Source organism: Palaemon carinicauda, chromosome 1, assembly GCF_036898095.1.
Source record: "Palaemon carinicauda isolate YSFRI2023 chromosome 1, ASM3689809v2, whole genome shotgun sequence".
NCBI lineage: Eukaryota > Metazoa > Arthropoda > Malacostraca > Decapoda > Palaemonidae > Palaemon > Palaemon carinicauda.
In genome coordinates this window covers 59,112,535-59,134,124 of record NC_090725.1, presented here as the reverse complement: position 1 = coordinate 59,134,124, position 21,590 = coordinate 59,112,535, and the positions used below count along the sequence as shown (strand labels likewise).

General features: G+C 44.3%; 1 protein-coding gene across 1 annotated transcript in view; it reads left to right on the top strand.

Annotated features, from left to right (window-relative positions):
* LOC137648558 (E3 ubiquitin-protein ligase RMND5A-like) overlaps positions 1-21,590 on the top strand; it is a 75,380-nt gene that overhangs the window by 30,566 nt on the left and 23,224 nt on the right. The window contains exons 3-4 of the mRNA XM_068381475.1: positions 11,846-11,980; positions 15,565-15,702. Of these exons, the coding sequence (XP_068237576.1) occupies positions 11,846-11,980; positions 15,565-15,702 (273 nt within the window). The remainder of the gene's footprint in view (positions 1-11,845; positions 11,981-15,564; positions 15,703-21,590) is intronic.

Sequence of the window (21,590 nt, the reverse complement as noted above, 5' to 3'; positions counted from 1 at the left end):
CAACAATACTCGATTTTTAAAACACAGCCGAAATTTAAAAACAAAAGTACACGCTTTCTTAATGTGCAATTAACTATTTAAAGAGTAGCAATTTTCTAGAATAAAATAATGTTTCCCAAAAAATAGTGGTTTGCTGATGAAATCGGTTGCCGTATTTTTAGCTATGATTGAAATGGATGTAGACTCGGCATAATTTTTTCGTTTCGTATTTAATTGACACTAAGAAAACTAATTTTAGTTTCTTCATCTAAATGTAAGTATTGTATAACACGAGAGAGAGAGAGAGAGAGAGAGAGAGAGAGAGAGAGAGAGAGAGAGAGAGAGAGAGAGAGAGAGAGAGAGAGAGAGAGAGAGAGAGAGAGAGAGAATGAATCAGCTGTTATAATCGAATGCCGTGTTTTTGTTTCGTGAGAATTTCATCGCCACGACTATAACAACAACATACTGTACTGAACTTTACAGTATTATACAGACTACTGTAATATGATAAAGTAAAATATTTGTAATAATCTATTTTATATGAAATGGCGCTATTTTTTTTTGTTTAAAATTTACATTTACGTATGTAAAACAACTCTCTCTCTCTCTCTCTCTCTCTCTCTCTCTCTCTCTCTCTCTCTCTCTCTCTCTCTCTCTCTCTCTCTCTCTCTCTCTCTCTCTCTCTCGTAAATTGTTTTCTTGCTTTGCTACGTATGTATGATTTTATATAGATACGGTAAATAATATTTGTAATAACATATTTTATAAAAGCTTTTACTGTAATATCATTATTTATCACTTTCATCATGCGCGTTAAATGGCTTCGTTTGTTTACTGAGCGTACTTTATGACGCTGTCGTTTCAGGCGGCGTCATAAAGAAAAACATTTCATTTGGAAGTCCTAAGAAAAATTAAGTAAAACATTGGTAATAACAAAATCAACATACTGTACTGAATAATCAATATAATCAATGCAAAAACTAACCTATACACAGATGTGTAAATGTGTTTGTTTCTTCATTATGATCAGAGATAAACGTAATCAAAACATTGGTTGCCATTTTTTATCGTGCTTTTTGGCGTGTTTAGGAAACGCATGATATACTGTAAAGTCGCCTTTAATATTTGTGCCTGTTTTAGTTTAGGGTACTGTAGTACATGCATTAAGTGTTCTGTACAGTAAAGGGTAGTTTGTTAACAGTACTACGTACAAGGGAAGGTTTTAAAAGTGAATATACATGTTAAATAAATAGGTAAATATGGTGTCACTACTTCGCGGATTTTCACCTATCGCGGTCGGGTCTGGAACCTATCTACCGCGATAAACGAGGGTTCACTGTACTGCATAGTATTGAGCCTCAGGATGGAGAAGGCCTGGCTATTAGAATTAACTGCTTGCCTAGTATTACGAACAGGATAGAATTGTCCAGGGAGATCTGAATGTAAAGGATGGTCAGAGTTATGAAAAATCTTATGCAACATGCATAATGAACTAATTGAACGACGGTGCCAGAGATTAATATCTAGATCAGGAATAAGAAATTTAATAGAGCGTAAGTTTCTGTCCAACAAATTAAGATGAGAATCAGCAGCTGAAGACCAGACAGGAGAACAATACTCAAAACAAGGTAGAATGAAAGAATTAAAACACTTCTTCAGAATAGATTGATCACTGAAAATCTTAAAAGACTTTCTCAATAAGCCAATTTTTTGTGCAATTGAAGAAGACACAGACCTTAAATGTTTCTCAAAAGTAAATTTGCTGTCGAGAATCACACCTAAAATTTTGAAAGAGTCATACAAATTTAAAGAAACATTATCAATACTGAGATCCGGATGTTGAAGAGCCACCGTCCTTGACCTACTTACAATCATACTTTGAGTTTTGTTAGGATTCAACTTCATACCCCATAATTTGCACCATGCACTAATTTTAGCTAAATCTCTATTAAGGGATTCACCAACCCCAGATCTACCTTCAGGGGATGGCAATGAAGAGTCTTATAGTGATATCATGGCTGGACCACTGTTCAGGAATGATAGTCTTCTAAGCTTTCTCTCAGGATTTGTCTGATCCTGTGTAAAAGATGCTGCTTACATACCTAGTTCTGTCGGGAACAAAGGAGGTCACCTTCCTTCCTCACCAATTGGCCAACCAGTGGACCAACTAGGTCCTGAAACGGAGAGATTCTACAGCTTCAAAATTCACCAGACACTTTAATCAATGAGAGGCTCTGGCTTTGAGGAGCACTCGATAAGCCAGGGAATGTGGAAGGAACTATGGAAAAGTGGAGGAAGTCCTCCATCATGCCGTCACATTTAACAAGCCTGGAACAGCAGAGCCAACTTCAAGGAATAAGGCTAGGATTTCTTTGAAGTCAGCCCTACAGCTCATAAAGCTGAGCATCTTCAACAAAAGCTCCATCTATTAGAAGAAATGAAGATTAGGCAAAATTCTTTTGTCCTGTTAATGTCATCTAAGAATGGGAGCTAGTAGGGAAGAAAATCAATTCATGCAACTGCCACAAGTAGGGGGATGCCTCGCAAGGCAGTTGGCAAGGTGACGGTACACAGGACTGAGGGCTGTACAGTGGAGGTTAGCAATCACGGATGCCGCCCCCCATTCACTGGCTCTCAGACTCCAACGACGCAGTTGTTGTCATACCATTCAAATTATTAGAAAGACCGGATTCTTAAATAGAAAATACAAAGATCATGGAAAAGGGCACACTACAAGGGGTTCTGGACGAATCTCCTGGTTTCTACGGTTGCCTTTTCTTAGTGGGAAAATCGACTTGACGCTGGAGACTGACAATCGACCTCTCTTCCTTGAAGTAGTTTGTACTACAGCAACCACTGTAAGAGGGGCCATCTGGAAGAACAATTATATGCTTTCTCTCGGCTTGAGAGATACATATATCGAGATCGCAGTCCTTCAGTTATCAAAAAAATTCTTCTTGCTTCATCATTAGTTCTATGCTTTGGCCTGTTCATCACTCCCGAGTATTCATTGGAGTTTTCGCACTTGTATCTATTTGGCCACATGCCAACACGATTCGGGTACTGAGGTACTTGTGCAATTAGCTGACCATCTCATTCTCAAACTTCTCTCCTTATGCCACAATCCAGGGATTCGGGTAGGCCTTAATATGGTGAAGTCCAGCCTCAGACCCAAGCAAGGGCTTGAGTATATAGGGGTATTAGTGGACTTGACAAAGGGAAGAGTCTTTTTGTCTAACGATCTAGTCACAAGACTTAGAAGAGTAGCACACCATTTTCTACACTATCAACCTCTACCAGCACATCATTGGCACCAGTTACTGGGTCAGCTATCATCATTAGGGAAATTTGGCCCTCACAACTGTCAAGGAGATGTCTGAATATCTGTGTATATCCTTTGCAGAAGTCTACCAAGCAAAGTGGGCCTTCTTCCTCAATTGCTTTTCTAAAAAGGATACTCCTCAGGTTAGAGCCTCTGCATCTGAAAGTTGATTTGTTCCGTAACCGAAATACAAACCACGCTATTTACATTGGATTTACCTTTTAGCGCAGCTGAAATGACGAGCCAATAGTTTTAACAAGGGGTTAATTACCCTCGCGCTAGTTAGCGGGGGGTAGGGGAAGGGTAGCTTGCTACCCCTCCCCCCCCCCACACACCGGTGACTTGCTTCACTTTCACTTTTGGCTCGGCGGTGAACAGACGTGTCTGTTCATCGTCCTCGTTGACAGCCTTTAATCTTTTTTTTCTGCTTTTTCTTTTCTACTGCTTGTGTGTTGGTTTGAAGTTGACTTTCATTATTATATTATTATATTACAATGCGTACGTGCCCTGGTGTTGCCGGCCGCCCTTGCGGGACCTTTATTTCGGCCTTAGATACGGACCCTCACACCCTTTGCCCTCAGTGTCGGGGCCGACGGTGTGACCAGGAAAACACGTGTTGTGAGTGTAGGGAGTGGTCTGCCTCCCAGTGGGAGAGGTTTGGCCGCCGGCGTAAGAAGTCCAAGAGAGACCGTTCTCCTTCGGGGGTTGCCTTGAAGGAGGAAGGTTCTCGGGATTCTTCTTTCACCGCCCAAACCTCCTCCGAAGCTCCCCCTCGACCAGCTCCTAAGGAGAGTCATCCGAGTGGTAGCGCAGGCCGTAGTTCTGTTTCCCGACCTTGGGTGGGGGGAGAGGGCGTCGCCTCCCATAGCGGGGCAGTTCCCCCTCCTCCTCCGGGGGAGGCCATTGATAACTCCTTGTCTAATGATGATCTCTTACAGATTTGGGCTTCCCTTGGGCTTAAGGGCTTGCCCTCCAGGGTCGCCTTGATTGACCTTGTCTCGTTGGGGGCCGCCGTTAAGCAGTCGCCAGCGGTAGCAGAGGTAGACCCTCTGTCTATCGTCGACGTCGTGGTGGCAGACGCCTCCGACATGGCTGGGCAATCCTCTGCAGGTGCAGTTGAGGATGATGGTGCTGATGGCTCTCCTCCCCCTTCCGTACATCCTTCGAAGGGGGAAGTGAGTCCTACTGGCTCTTCTGCTGTTCAGCTTCCTTCTAAGGGAAGTGCTTTGACTGAGACTCCCCTTCGGAGGACCGATGGTCCTGATGATCTTCCCCGTGGCCGCCTCCGCCGTAAGGCTTACCGTCCGCTGTGTCGCAAGGGCCTCCCTTCCCCTTATAGGGGCGTCAAGAGGCGCCTTTTTGGATCTTCTTCCTCCAAAGGGGACTCTCCTCGTCTTACTCAGCCTACAGCTCCTGCTCCTTTGGACCTCTCTGCAGACCGTTCTCCAACTCCTGCTAGATCTTCACCTTCTGGGGAACTCGTCACCCGACGGGCAATGGTCCCTTCGGGGCAAAGGGATTCTCCTGCTCGTCAATGCTCTCCTGCTCGTCGGCGCTCACCTGTTCGTCAGCGCTCTCCTGATGTTCGCCCTCCTCGTCAGTGCTCTCCTGCTCGTCAGCGCTCTTTTGAGGATCATCGCCCTGTGGTCTCTGACCATCCTGCAGTTCCTGTTGAACTCCCTGCGTGCCATCAGTCTACTGAGCTCTCTCATCCTGTGTCTACGCAACAACGTTCGCGTTCTCCAGCGCGTGTGTCAAAAGCACATGTTCGCCCACGCGCCTGCGATCTTCCTGTTCCTGTTCGTGAACGCGCCACGCCACCTGTTCCTTCACAGGATCTCACGCGTCGCCCTCCTGCTCGCCAGAGATCTCCTGCTCGCCAGCGATCACCTGCTCGCCAGCGTTCACCTGCTTGCCAGCGCGCACAGGCGATTTTAGTATCGCCTATTCATCAGCGTTCTCCTACGCGTCAACGATCACCTTCGCGCCGGCGATCACCTGCTCACCAGCGCGCACAGGCGATTTTAGTATCGCCTATTCATCAGCGTTCTCCTACGCGTCAGCGATCAACTGATTATCGGCGATCTCCGGATCGCCCGCGTGATTTACAACCTGCGCGCCCGCGTTCTCCTACGCTTTGTCGGCCAGAGGTTCTAAAGGGACATGGTTCGCCATCTATTAGCTCGCCATCGTGCGATCACTCACCTGCGCGTGCTGCGCACTATCACTCGCCAACGCGTCACCATGCGACAACGCGCCATTGCCCACCTGCGCGTCAGCGCTCGCCAGCTCACCACCGATCGCCTGTTGATCTACATCGCCAGCGATCTTCCTCGCCTGTTGATCTACATCGCCAGCGATCTTCCTCGCCCACGCTGCCCGGGCAGCGCGTTTCCTCGCCATCGCGCCAACGCTTTCGTCGCCGACTCGGACACGCGCTCATTCACCTGTACACCCTCGCGCCCACTCGCCTGCGCGACCGCTCGCCTGAGCGCCCGCGCGATCATTCGCCTGCGTGCCCGCGCGACCGCTCGCCTGCGCGATCATCCACCTGCACGCCAGCGTGATCGCTCACCCGCGCGACCATCGTTCGCGGCGAATTTTGCAGCCGGTGGTAGCAGCAGGAACGCATGTTCCTAGACAACGCTCAGGATCGCCTCCACCCAAACACAGGATTGTAGTGCAGGACAATGATAATACTGAGGAGAGGTTAGTGCATCATTCTTCCCCACCTTTTCAGGCAGGTACTGTGGTGTCCACTCCAAAGGATCGCCCGATCCCTTTCCCTTTAGCGAGGATTTCGGACTCTGTGTCCTTGGAGCAACAGACTTGGTTTGGTCCCCTGGCGCGGGCGTTAGTAAGGGTTATGAAGCCAGCATTCGCCGACCAGGGTAACAAACCAACGGGTGTGTCTCCTACGCTGAAGAGAAAGAGAGGAGTGGACTTCGTGGTGACTTCCCCCAGGGCGAAGTTGGTTCCCAAGAGGTCTGTCGCGAAGCCCCCTTCTCCTACTCGAGTGCTTTCTCCTTCTCCCGTGGACGAGGCCTTTCCATCCTCGGGTGAGTCCAGTGAAGCGGTAGTCTTCCCCTCGGCACCAAGGGGGGAGACTTCGCTTCATGGAGGAGAATCGTCTCGTGAGGAAGGGGCTCCTCGAACCTCTTTGTTGGGATCCTGTATCCCTCCCAGGAGGGAATCCAAGGACTCCAAGACCATCCCGAAGTCATCTTCGAGGATTCGCCAGGAGCCCACGGCTCCCCAGGGGAACGTCCACGCTTCACCCCAGGAAGAGATCCCTGGGACAGGAGACTTAGCTGCCAGCTCGCAGGGAGGAGATCAGCAGGAATCCGAACATGCCTTCTGGCAGGTCCTAAGCCTGATAAGGCAACTTAACGGGCTTATGGATCCAGTCATCACCCCCCGTGAAGGCAAAGACACTATCTTAGATGAAGTGTTTGACGTTCGGAAGGCCCCTAAGTCCAGTGCGGCTCTGCCCTGGTCTCGGGGTCTGAAGAGTGCCAACGCTCAGCTCGCGATTCTTGCCTCCTCCAGTCGTTCCTCTGCCGGGAACAAGCTCATCCCTCCTCCTCGTCTTCAGCAGAGGAGGTATTTCGAGATTCTGGGTGAGTCCAGCCTCGCTCTTCCTCTCCATCACTCTGTGGAGGAGCTGGCGAAGGGAGTTCCCTTTGAGAAGCTCTCTGCCCGGCAGGTTTCGTTCTCGGCGGCAGAGATCCTTAGCCACGAGAAGGTCGCTAAGTGTGCCATGCAGGCCACTTCGTGGCTGGACTTTTGGCTAGGATCTCTGGGCATCCTATTGTGCTCGGAGGACTTGTCCAAGGAGACCAATAGGAAGGCCCTGGAGACCTTCTTGCTCTCGGGCACCCGCTCCATCGAGTTTTTGGCGCACCAGGTTACCACCCTGTGGGCCAACTCGGTGTTGAAGCGTCGCGATGCTGTGTCCGAGAGATTCCATCCGAAGGTCCCCGCCGTGAATGTGTGTAGGCTCTGACATGCTTCCCTTCTGGGGGAGAACCTGTTTGAGCCTCAAGACATGGAGCGAACGGCTGAGAGGTGGAGGAAATCCAGCACGGACTCCCTCCTCCATAGGGCCCTTACAGCTCGGCCCTATAAGCCTCCAGCTCCGCCGCAACAGCAGCAGCAGCCTCGTAAGGCTCCAAAGCAGGCACCAGCAGTTAAGAAGGTGGTGTCTAAGCCCCAGCCCTTTCCAGCCAAGGTCAAGAGGGGCGGTAAGTCCTCCAGGGGAGGCAAGACTCCTAGGGGTGGCGGCCACGGCCGCAAGCCCTAGGGGTGGCAGTCCCCCTGCGTGTCCACCTGTGGAGGGATGCCTTCAGCTTTGCGTCCGCAGGTGGCAGCAACACGGGGCCGATGCTTGGATGGTCTCAGTGATCGGCCAAGGCTATCGCATCCCGTTCATAACATCTCAACCTCCCCTGACAGCGAATCCAGTGTCGTTGAGCTCCTATGCCACGGGATCGGCAAAGGGGCTGGCCCTTCAGGCCGAAGTCGAGACCATGCTCGAGAAGGGTACTTTCCAGGAGGTCGTCGACGGCTCCCCAGGCTTCTTCAGTCGACTCTTTCTTGTAAAGAAGGCTACTGGAGGCTGGAGACCTGTCATCAACCTCTCAGCTCTGAACGGGTTTGTCAAGCAAACCTGGTTCAGCATGGAGACAGCAGACACGGTCAGACTTGCGGTGAGACCACAAGACTTCATGTGCACACTGGATCTAAAGGACGCGTACTTTCAGATCCCAATCCATCCGTCTTCCAGGAAGTACCTGAGATTTTGCCTAGACGACAAGATCTACCAGTTCAAGGTGCTGTGTTTCGGTCTCTCCACAGCTCCTCATGTGTTCACCAGAGTGTTCACCCTGATTTCATCTTGGGCGCACAGGAACGGCATTCGTCTCCTTCGTTATCTGGACGATTGGCTGATCCTAGCAGACTCGGAGTCGACCCTTCTTCGGCACCGAGACAGGCTTCTGGATCTTTGCCAGGATCTGGGGATCGTGGTAAACCTCGAGAAGTCCTCTCTGCAGCCGTCCCAACGACTGTTTTATCTAGGCATGCTAATAGACACCAATCTCCACAAAGCCTTTCCATCAGACGACCGGATAGCAAGGCTGAGGAGGGTGGCGGAACCCTTCCTCAGGCGAGAAGAACTCCCCGCCCAATCGTGGTTGCGTCTCTTAGGTCACCTATCCTCCCTGGCTCATCTGGTTCCAAACAGCCGCCTCAGGATGAGATCCTTCAATGGCGGCTCAAGTCCCGGTAGAATCAAGGATCCGATTCCCCGGACATTCTGATCCCAATGGGGTCTCTGGAACAGGTCGACGAGAACCTACGAAAGGGAGTGAGTCTTCTCGTCCTTCCCCCGGAATTGACTCTGTTTTCGGATGCGTCAAAAGAAGGGTGGGGGCCGCACGTTCTGAACCAGAGGGCCTCAGGCCTTTGGTCAGAATCAGAAAAGTGCCTACACATCAACCTGCTAGAATTGAAGGCCGTCTTTCTGGCTCTTCAGCAGTTCCAACGGTCCCTGGCGGGTCACTCCGTGGTGGGTCACTCCGTGGTGGTGATGAGCGACAACACCACGGTAGTGGCTTATATCAACAAGCAGGGAGGCACTTTTTCGCAGCAGCTATCCCATCTTGCAGTAGAGACTCTGAGGTGGACCGAAATCCACTTGATAACACTATCAACTCGCTTCATTCCTGGCAAGAGGAATGTGCTCGCCGACAGTCTGAGCAGGGCCTCGCAGATAGTGAGTACCCAGTGGTCTTTGGATCCTCAGATAGCCAACAAAGTCCTGACTTTGTGGGGTTCCCCGACTGTGGACTTGTTCGCGACAGCTTTGAACTTCAAGCTGCCCCTGTACTGCTCCCCAGTCCCGGACCCCAAGGCACTCTGGCAAGATGCTCTCCAGCAACGGTGGGACAACATCGACGTGTACGCCTTCCCACCGTTCTGTCTGATGAGAAGGGTGCTCAACAGGACCAGACTATCGGTCAACTGTTCGATGACTCTGGTAGCTCCGCTATGGCATCACGCGGAATGGTTTCTGGACCTTCTGCAGCTCCCGAGGGAGCTTCCTCCACGATACGAGCTTCTCGGACAACCCCACTCCGGCGTCCCTCACAGGGCCGTAGCCTCGCTTCGGCTTCACGCTTGGAGACTATCCAGCGTCTCCTCGCGGAGAGAGGCTTTTCGCAACAGGTTGCGGAGAGAATGTCTCGGTACCTGCGAAGGTCCTCTGAGGGAGTCTACCAAGCAAAGTGGAGAGTCTTTTGTGGCTGGTGTCGTGGAAGGGGTATCTCTCCACTCGATGCCACTATTCCAGCAATAGCGGACTTCCTCGTTTATCTGCGGGAAGAAATGCACCTTTCTGTCTTGGCAGTGAAAGGCTATCGCTCAGCCTTAAGCTAGGCCTTCAGACTGAAGGGCGTGGATATTTCTTCATCGCTAGAACTCTCTTTACTCATACGTAGCTATGAGCTTACCTGCCCCCAGTCGGAAGTGAGACATCCTCCTTGGAACGTGGTTCGAGTCCTCAGGTCTCTTAAGAGACCTCCCTTCGAACCATTACGCCAGGCCTCCGATCGCCACCTGTCTTGGAAGACGGCTTTCCTACTCGCTTTGGCTTCGGCCAAGCGGGTTAGTGAACTTCATGGTCTCTCGTACGACATCGCCCATTCAAGGGGATGGGGGGAGGTAACGTTCAGGTTCGTCCCTGAGTTTGTTGCCAAGACTCAGAATCCTGGGGTGCCGGATCCTCGCTTCGACTCTTTCAGGATCGCGAGTCTCCGTTCTGTAACAAGCGACCCAGACCAGCTGCTACTATGTCCAGTGAGGTGTCTGAGGCACTACTTGAAGAGAATGGCTGCAGTCCGTCCTCAAGTGCGAGCTTTGTTTGTAAGCACAGGCAGGACTAAGAGGAGGGTCACCAGGAACACCATTTCAGCTTGGATTTGAAGGGTTATCCACCATGCCTTGAATCCTGACCCTCCTCCGTCACGTCACCCTCGGGCCCACAATGTCAGGGGTATTGCTACATCCCTGGCCTTCAAGAGAAACTTCTCTGTGACGCAGGTACTTCAAGCTGGGGTCTGGAAGCGTCAGACGACCTTCACAGCCCACTACCTGCAAGACGTGACCCACAGGAGCCTCGATACGTTTTCTATCGGCCCTGTGGTGGCTGCACAACAGCTGGTCTAACCTCAGGCTCCTTTTTGGACAAGTAGCAGTAGGTTGAGGGCGTTGTTACCCGGTCATAGTCTGCGTGAATGAAAGAGTATGTCTGACCCTTACTTCTTTCTTCATTCTCCCCTCTCTTGGGGAAGCAGCATCCTGGTCCTCGCATAGCTGACCTCGACCTCAGCAGGTAACCCATGCTTCTTTGTGCTCCTAGTATTAAGCTTAATACTGTTGCGTCTCCCATACCCTGACGAGGTGGTATTGGGAACGTCCTATCCTAGAATTCCTATCTGAAGGTCTCAAGGTCAACTTCATTGGACGAGTCACACACTCCTCCACACACTGCTTATGTAGGCCACTTGTTCCTAGCGATGCTAGGAACTTGTGAGGTACAGGGGCTCCCTTTCTCTAGTGCTGCTCACTGAGGGATCGAGCCCCCGGGCAAGCCGAAGTCAGTAAGGCTGGGGACTTTCCACCCTTCCTAAGGGGTAAGTCACCCAATGTAAATAGCGTGGTTTGTATTTCGGTTACGGAACAAATGACAAATTTGAAGATAATTTGTATTTTTCCTAACCATACAAACCTTAGCTATTTACACATATGTGCCCGCCATCCCTGACCCCCAAGTCAAGTCCTACCTCTAAGTGAAAGTGAAGCAAGTCACCGGTGTGTGTGTGGGGGGGGGGGGGGGAGGGGTAGCAAGCTACCCTTCCCCTACCCCCCGCTAACTAGCGCGGGGGTAATTAACCCTCGTTAAAATTAAAACTATTGGCTCGTCATTTCAGCTGCGCTAAAAGGTAAACCCAATGTAAATAGCTAAGGTTTGTATGGTTAGGAAAAATACAAGTTATCTTCGAATTTGTCATTTTCTCGTCTATCTTTACTTGCATACTGTTACTTAACTATCTTGTGAACAAACTCAGTAACCGATCCAGCTGTCACTAAGATACTCCTATATATAAGTCTTGAGGTTTGCATACTCATAGGAAAAATGCAATTTGTTTTTCAAAATTGTGATTTTTAAAATTTCTTCCAGATGTATTCACACATGTAGATATACAGTATTCGCTTTCTTATCGTTTAATTTTTTGTTACAATGTGATCTTTTTCAGGATTTTCTTCATCATATAAAGAAAAATATTATTATATAGAAAAGGTGGGCTTCTATTTATAGGTAAAGTATTAAAGACTAAATGTCTTTGGCAATAAAATCAAGAGAGGGTGATCATTTAATTTGGATAAATCTGTAGTAGGCAAGGAAATGATAGATTTTGCAAATTTGCAATGGGATTGGACACAATGGTTAATAAAAAAAAATTTAATGTAAATTTTTTTCAGAATTTTACTGCAGATTTTGGTTGCATAAACAATGACTCGGTCTTCAGTGGTGAAAAGCAGAATCTTATCAATGAAGTTATATGTCAGCACTTCTTCCGTGAGGGTCTACTAGACATTGCCGAAGAACACATAAAGGTATGTTTTGAATTGCTTCTTTGAAAATCAATTAAGGTTTTAGATATCATATAAGTGTGAGCTAAAACTGTATGCTACTGTGATATATCAGAGAAATCTTTAGATTTAGCAGGATTTAGAAAAGATGTATTTCTGTAACTTCTCTGTTTGATACATATTACCTTACATAGCCTGTTATGTTCAAAATGTGTTGAACCTACTAATTTTTTTTTTTTAAAGAAAAATATGATAATTCAGTTGTGGGGAGATCTCCAAAGATTATCTAGCCTCTCAATGTTTCTATAGTATTAGTATTAAACTTCACTTCCGTAAGTAGGAAGTAGAATTTTGGAAACTGTCTCAGAAGGAAAGAGGTACCTCATTGTAATAGTTACAATATTGAAGATTTATTTTCTCCCATGACCTTGTATTTACAGCCACGCCCCTTCAGCCAGATATGTAGTTTGTCCGCAGTTGTATCAAATATCGTACTGTAGTAGGATGATGATTTAGTAATCTAATAACATTTCTCTTTCAGGTTTAGTTTTAACCATTTTAGATTCCAGTGACAAAATTCACTGTCCACTTGTCAAACTTTCAAATTCTGATGACATAAATTTTCACTTTGATTGTAGAGAATAAAGAAAATTAGTGTAAGCTACTGCTTCCTCTGTATGATATACACAGCTTTTCTTGAAAATGCCCTGACAAAATCAATCTTATGTAATAAGAAATAGCTTGATGATAACCCCAGAACTAAATTGATCCTTCAAAATTGTGATATCTCTTAAGCAGTGATGAAAGTGTCAATGAATTGTTAACGGGATAGTTGGTAATGACAGGTGATGCGAGGAGAAGGACTTTCCACCTGTCTCAAAATACCCACTCTCATTTTTGGCTGGAACTTGTACAGATGTACCATTGTGACTGCTCTCTTGACTGTTTGATCTTTCCTTAAAAGTAATAACTCTCTTTACATTGGTTCAACATGCATTAGTTCTGACTTTACGTCACTTATGCTTAAATATTAATTACAGATATAAGAATGTTGTTACGCCGTTTTATACAATCTTACATCGGTCTTCACTTCAAACAACTATAAATAAAACTTGCATAGAAAAATATTTTATAAGATTAGGCTAGTAGATACATGTAGTATACAAAGCATGAACATAAAATATACAATAAATAATGGAGTACATATGAAGGATAACATAGGCTACCTTTGACAACTTTGTTTACATCTCAAAGCCTTTTAATTAGTACATGTTCAAGTGTGTAACTATATTCAGACCAAACTTGCTGCTGGCTTCATTACTTTGAAAGAAACAGATAGTCCCTGTCCTTCTTGGAGGGAGTCCAACAATGTATTTCCAGACGACGACGCTGCTAAAGACTGCCCTAAGGACACTGTGGCATACCTTACATCTCAAGGGCATCTCATCCACAGGGAACCTCCTGCAAGCCATAGCAACGTCCTCTCCCTTCAGCACTTCATGGATCGTCACAAGTACGGAGTACGAATCTATTACTCTTGGCCAAACCAGCACTTATCAATCTTGTTCAGCTGGAACTTTAGCTCTGTACTCAGCCTCCAGAGAGGAAAACTTCATGTTTATGGTGACTCAAGGGACTTGAAGTGTTTGCACACATTCTGAAAGCGCCTCTTTTGTTTTTCAGGCGTTCAAATATGTGTCTACCCGAGTGTAAAGCTTATGCCTCTAGGAATGACATCTTTGGAATCCGTCCAGGATAAGATTGAGACTACTCTCTCTTATTACTCTCTGAAGATCGTGATTGAGGAGAGTCTTATCTAATGCTCAGGCAAAGGATGAAAACCTGGGACTGCTGTTGGATTGGGAATTTTTCCTTATACTCGTATCATAGAGGTAGCACATCATTTCCCGATCAGTGGGAACTGCTGAATCACTCTTAGTGACAAGGAAGAACTGTTGGTAAGGATAAGTTGGCTCACTCTTCAGACAATTTTCAGCAGGAAAAATAATCAGAAGTAGAGGTGCCAGAGGTCTCATAAAAAGTTGCCAGTTACTCTCTAGTGTGTGCTCTTCTCCTTTGAGAGGGACTGACATATCTCACTCACTGTCTGTTGCCTTAAGGTTTGGTTTGGTAGCTCTGCAGACCAGGTATAAATGACCATTGCTCCTACCTTTTTCATTACTGTCATGACATATGAGGAATATCTTGGCCCTTGGGAAGCTGGTCTCCCTCTTCAAGAGGGAGTATCGGGTCTCTTCCTTTGACTGATTTCTTCTTGGATCAGGCCGGGATCAAACCAGCTCCATAGGCCATGCGAAGGCGAGACATTTCGCCACCTTCCCCATTCTTGCCATGATAGGAAGGGCATTCATGTCTTTAGAGAGCTGCTGCTCTTCATTAGGAGGGAGTAACTGAGGTCACATTCTGACCAATTCCTTTGTGGTCAGTCAAGCAGTAAAATGAGCTTTTGTGACAGCTTTCACTACAGCATTGATTGCAGGTAAGCATTCCCACTTACACCAGTCACTAGCACCATATGCCAAATAAGGGTAGTGTTTATGTTGCCCTAGAAACCACTTCCCTTTCTGGGAGGGAGTAACAAAGATCATCGATAACTGTTTCCCCCAACACTTGGGTATCTTGACAATGAGCTTGCTATGGCAAATACTGTACATCTGATATATAACTGCGGCAGGCAATGCCCCCTCCCTGTGGGATACAAAGGGATGACCCAAAGTTGAGTGGTGTCCTGCTTTGCTAGCTCTCTGGTAGGTTATAAGACTACATTGGGGGCTGTAGAGAATGTTTATCTCCAGCTAGAGCCCTTTTCAGCAGATTTCTTGACTAAATCACTTGCTTTTGCTAAAAAAGCTCCATAGTAGAGTTTGGATTCCTCCTCCTTAAAGATAGAATGACTGGCTTTTCTTGTTCTCCTCTCAAGAGGATGCAACAGCTGTAGGCATTTCATGATGAGCAACTATTCCATTCTCCTTGTAAAGGGGAGGATGGATTGATTTACTAAACATTTCTCTTGGTGTGCCAGGTTTGACATTGTTGTTGTCATCTTTCTGTTAGTGAGATATGTTTTACATGTCCTAGTGCTGGTTTCATTTTAAGCCAGTGTATATACTGGCTGAGGTCCTAAATGCTTCTACATCCCCATGATTGCCTTTAAAGAGGTTGTTGAAGTCACCTTCCTTGCTCCCATACGAGACCAGGAAATGAACACTCACTCATTGGTGGGAGGAAGCTCCCACCAACTAGTGAGTCTTCAAATTTTAAGGGAAGAAAGTTTTCTATACGCACAGGAACAAATAGCAAATTCTAAAATAATTTGTATTTTTCCTTGCTATACAAACCTGAGTTTTTAGATTTAAATTAACCCTTCAATTATCCCTCTAGGTCTGAGGCCTAAGGACAAACGTGGCTATTCTTTGACAGGTGGGTCAGTGGCTTCATACCACCTGTCAATACTAACTACCTTGTTCACAATTCAATGGTAATTCCAGTGCTGCAGAAGAGACATATTCCTATTCTAAAGATGCCTTTTGTAAAACTAGGAAAATTTCTAATTGTTTTAAATAATTTTTTATACTGTATTTCAACAGGAGACTGGCTTAAGTCTACAAGATGAGTCACGCGAACCATATTTTGAGTTAAATAGAATTTTGGCTGCACTAAAGGATAGGAATCTTACTCCAGCACTTCAGTGGGCAGAAGAAAATAGAGATAAGCTAATAGCACAGGTGAGTCAATAATAAAATAGTTTAAACATTAAAATGTAATGTTAATAATGTATTTTCTTTATTTACAGTAGGATTATTTTATTGTGCTTATTTGCTTAGGTTTAGCTACTAGTCTTTATGAATATTACATTCGTAGAATAATAAATGTTTTGACAAAGCTTTCCTGTCAATCTAGTATTATGGTAATTTGATGCTGTTAACATAACATTTATCGCATCAGTCTTATCACATATTTTATAGTAAATGGTTTACCTTTTAATGAAAAGTGCTTCACAGTAGAAGCTAAGCTGTTATACATAGTTATTATTAGTGATGTTCATCATAATGATAGTTGCTTTTTATTATCACCTTCCTTATTATTTCAATGAATCTTACTTGCTAGTCTTCATGCTTTTAACATGTAAGTTACAGGCTTCGCGACCTCCTAATTAAAAAAACACAATTTTTTCCCACTCTCTCCCATTTTCTCAACTTTCCATCCCGTATGATGCCTAGTCATCCTAACGGATGGTGCGACGAGAGAATAATTAACCATATGCTTAGTTATAAACTAGTACTGACTTCATGTAATCTTTGTCATTGACCACGTGCAGACCTGCCTCTCCAGCTGAATTAGTATTTTAAAGGACAGTGTACTAGTAATTTGATATTAGAATTTGAAGATTAAATATGGATATTTGCCCAATTATTTAAAGAAAATATGGCAGAAGAGGTCAAGTTTGTAATACAAGAAATGGCAGGTGGTAAGATTAAACCCCACCCAAATGGCTGTCACAGAATTCATAGTCACTTTAGAATATAGGGGTGTGAGATACTACCGCTAGAGAGTTATTGTGTCCTTTGACTGGCAAGAAAGTACTACATTGAATCCATCTCTGGTAATGGCTAATTTTTCCTTTACCTACACATACACCCTCTTTCCTCATGCACCTGACAACACTTGCGGTAACAGAAAAATTCTGGGGTTAACTACTGTTCTGTAATTGTTCAATAGGTATTATCCACTTCGTAAGGCTAAAGAAGACTTTTAGCTATGGTAAGCATCTCTTCCAGGATGACTACAAAATCAAGCCATTGTTATCTAGTTTTGGGTAGTGCCATAGCCTCTTTACCATGGTCGTCTACTGTCCTGGGTTAAAATTTTCTTGTTTGAGGGTACACTCGTGTACACTGTTCTGTTTTCTTATTTTCTTCCATCACTGGGCTATTTTTTCTGTTGGAGTCTTTGGTCTTGTAGCATCCTGGTTTTCCAACTAGGGTTGTGGCTTAGCTGGTGATAATACTCTACAGTATCCTAATTTTATTGAACTAATGTTTATGATTACTTCAGTTAGCAGATTTGTATATACAGTAATTCCTCCGCTCTCCTGCGAGAGCTGAAATACGGCGAAGTAAAAACTGTACTTGAGAAATTGTTAATGATATTGAGTCTCAGGGTAACTCTGCTGGCTCCCAAGCAGCCACATACCATATAGTATCCAGACCTGCTGATACTCCTATCGAGGTACCAAGAGAGCTACCCCAATGGTAGCTGCACTTGCAGAGGTACCACATCTCAGTGTTATTCCTTGCACTTTACGGCTGGCAACTATCCAGTATCATCTCTGAGTGAAAAGCTTTTTGCAAGGCACTGCACTGAAGAGGGAAAATGTCTAGATATCTGCAAAGATATTCTGCTGCTGTCTAACAAGGAAAATGGGCCATCTTCTGTAATTGGTGTCAAAGGAGGAATACTTCTGACAGAGTATCTCTGCAATTGATTCTGATTTCCTCATCTACCTTAATCGAGAGGAGTTCCTCTTAGTCTCCACGGTGAAAGGATATCGCTCGACTTTAAGCCAGGTTTTCAGAATGAAAGGTTCGGACCTTTTCTCTTCATGGGAATTGTCTATGCTTATGAGGAGTTTTGAACAATTCTGCCCTCCAAGAGAACTCAGACTCCCGTAATGGTACATCACCTGAGTCCTCAGCACTCTCAAGCGGTCCCCTTACAATTCTTTGAGAAAGGTGTCAGGTAGTGATCTGACCCTGAAGAGTGTTTTCTTGCTTGCATTAGCAAAGATAGTAGGAGAGCTGCCTGGCATTTTGTATGTAACAAGTCATTCCAAAGGATTCATTGACAGAACCCAGGGTTTCATGACTGGTGCTTCAAATCATCCATCTTTTCTCTACAGGAAGCGACTTGCGGAGACTGTTCCTTATGACTGGAATGGGGAAGAAGATACCCCAAAAGCAATCAGATCCTCATACCCTGTAACTATGGACAGCATGGACAGTCCATCCAGGGAATGAGGGCACCCTAGCCTTGAGGAAGAGCCTGTCTGTGGTTCAAGTCTTGAGGGTAGGAGTGTGGAAACACCAGACAACCTTCACTGCCCACTATCTATGGTAGTGTATCCACAAATCCTTGAATATCTTTACCCTTGAACCCGTTTTTAGCTACTCGACAAGTTGGGGGAGCAAGTCTGGCTCCCTCACGGGACAAGAAGCATCTCTTCCAAGATAGCTGTTGCTATCATAATGAGAGGTACGAATGTCTGGCCTTTTTGCTCTTCCTTCGTCCCCGCCCTTGAGGTACAGCAATTGTGCCATTATGTGCTGGACCGGACGTTAAAAGCACACGAGTCTCAGTATTAAGTAACTTTACTTTATAACAAAGTATGCATTGAAGTATCTCCCCCATCCTCCTAGATGAGATAGAGGATGAACAGAATGTATGCAAACCCGTTTTCCATGAATGACCACACATTCAGACAACATAACCTTACGGATATACGCTAGGTTCTTTCAATACCACCTATCAATCCCTTGGTAGGGACCAAGCCTAACTCCTGTGACATCTTCATGGCCAGGCTGTTGGGATGTTGGCATGAGTCATCACTTTTGCTTCCTTACAGGACCAAATTTCTTTTGACATTTCCTGGGTTAGTAAACAAGTCATTTTGACTATAGGGACCTTCTCCCTCCTAAAAGTAAGTCTTCTATTAAAGAATGATGGTTTGTGTCGGAAGAAATCACAATTTTTTTATTTTTTCTGTTTATACACACCTGAGTCCTTTAAGTATTGGTTAATGCGTCTCCCGTTGCCCCATTTATTGTAACGACTAGGTGGAGAGGGAGTGTAAAACATATTTTTTTTTTTATTAAATACTGGGAATATAGTGGCATCGATAGTTAAGGCATGATGATTACTAGCATATTGAAATATTAAATTTTATTAAAATTGTATCATTTGACAGTAAAATACTTATATACTTATTTGTTTCCTTGCGAATGCAAACCTTGTGTCTTTTAGAATAAGGAATGTGTTCAGACGAGCTGAAATGGCTGTTGAAATCTTTGATGAGATATTTAGGATGGTGATTGAAGACCTATGGCTTGGAAGATTTTAATGAAAACAATTGTTTTATGGCCATAAAGTCCTTTTTATATAGTTTTGTAACTATCCAGTCCTGCAAGCAATTCTTTTCTTACCTGAGAGCCTATTTATTTTAGGGAAAGATAATTATTTTCGTTTCCGATATAATTCCACCATTTTCTCTAATTTCTGAGGAATAGATTATATAAATTACTAGTACAGTATATGGGATTCTTTAATTAAAGTTTGCTGCACGTCTATTTAATGTATGTTCTTATTTCTTTGTCTACTTGTTTATATATTCACAATTATTTTATGATTATCCTGAAATATGTATAAAGTGTCTAAGACAGTAGCTAAATAGGTTAAGACCATAACTAAATAGGGTTAAATCATGAAATGTGCCAACAAAATAATAGACAGTGGAATATATTATGTTAGCTAGTCTTGCTCATGTGCACATTTGGTACACATAGCCATGTACGTGTGTGTATGGGAAGCAATATTTTTGGATTTGAGGATAGACGCTGAAATCCCTTACATATACATAATGCAAAATCTTTGAAGTCCATTTTCTCAAAATATGAAATTTTTAAAGAAAAATTGTTTTTACTTTTTTAATATACACCAATTTTTATCATTTAGATATGAAAAGATGTGGAATTTACAGTTTACATTTTGTAAATTTGCTTTAAGCAGAAAAAGAAAAGAATTACATATGAAAAACACAATAAAAAATAACACAATACTGTATGTAGATTGATGAAATAATAAAGAATATGCAGTATAAAAATTAAAGTACAAAGAAAACTTTCCAATGTAAAACTGTATAGAATTATCATTCAATTGGTACTTAAATAAGAAATATAAGTTGAGAAAGAGAAAGTAGATAGCATTTAAAGTAAACCCCAAATAATGTTTAACGGAGCCGAGTCGCACACCTTAACAACAGGTGGTGTTTGTGGTAAAGGTAGCCCCACCTATCTTCTTGTCAAAGATTCTTCAATTTTATCTGAAGCCTCGGCAAGTACAGTAGTACTGTTGTGCATTATCCTGGGTTGTTTAATATTTTGCTCATACTTTTTAATTTTAATGGTTTTTATTGACTTTGTGTTCATAATGGAAGAAAGCAGTAATGCAAGTGTAGGTTAGGCACTCCATTGGTTTATGTTTAATTTAGCGATAGTTGTATTCATTTTGCAATTAGGTGCATAATTGTTTGAAGTTATCTTATTTTTCTGATTATGGATCATAGTCTCCCTTAAAAGCATGCATATTCTTTGAGGATCTGGAAGGGTAAGTCTTCTCTGGCATTATTCTTGGAAACTTTTCCTTGAAGACTGCTAAACTTAAGTTATCTAAGGAAGGTCAAGCATTTCTTAGCTTTTACAGGTAGACCCTTGGTCTTTTTGAGGGAGAGGGTAGCTAAGGCTACTTTACCCCAGGTATTCCCAGTGTCGATGACCCTTGTGTTGATCCTTGAAATGCTCCTCGCCAAGGCTTCTTCCCCCATAGTGCATGTCGTCTGGTGCTTGTCCCGTGTGATTAGTTTCAGCATATTCTCCTGTTCCTGTCACTCCTATGTGACTACTCATCCCTGTGATGGCTGATAGGAGGTTGCTGGAATCATCTCCTTCACTCCTGTACTGGACAAGGGAGACTGCCATTTTCTAAAAAAAAAAAAAAAAAAAAAAAAAAAAAAGAATCAGTTACTGTACTTTAGTTCTAGGAGGACTTCCAACCCCCTGATTAGTGAGTTTTGATATTTTAAAGGATGGAAGCTTGGTATATGCATAGGAACAAATGACATATTTTTAAAGTAATTTATATTTCTTATAGCCATACAAACAAGGAGGATTTATAAAAGGTAGAAGTTGCACTGACCAAATTTTCATCTTAAGACATGTACAACAATGCGTAGAATATAGAAATCCCCTTTTGATGGCATTTGTGGACTATGAAAAGCTTTTGATAGTGTGCACTGGCCAATTTTATGGACAGTTCTGCATTATTATGGAATTCCTCATAAATACAGTATGTAAATTTGGTTAAGTCTGTTCATAAGCATAGCAAATACAAAGGTAATGTTAATGGATCTTGTCAAATGAATTTCCAGTGAACAGCGGAGTACTCCAAGGGAGTGTGTAGTCATCTATGTAGCTTATCCTCCTCATGGATTTTGGAATGCATAGAACATTCAGAGATAGTGGAGAAGGATTGGACTGGATTAGTGATAGGAATTTAGCAGACCTAGAGTATGCTGAATATGCTGGTGGGGAAGGATTGGATTGGATTGGATTGGTGATAGGAATTTAGCAGACCTTGTGTATGCTGATGATGATGTCCTTGTTAGCAGAACACCATAGGATTTGTAATGCTCGCCTACCAGAATGCATGAAATATCACACGAGGTGGGGCTGAAGATAAATAGAAGAAAGACAGAGATGATGAGAATGGAGTAGGCAGTTGAAGATGAAATATCTTTAGAAGGAGGAAGGATTAATGAGGTAGAATCATTTTAAGTATTTAG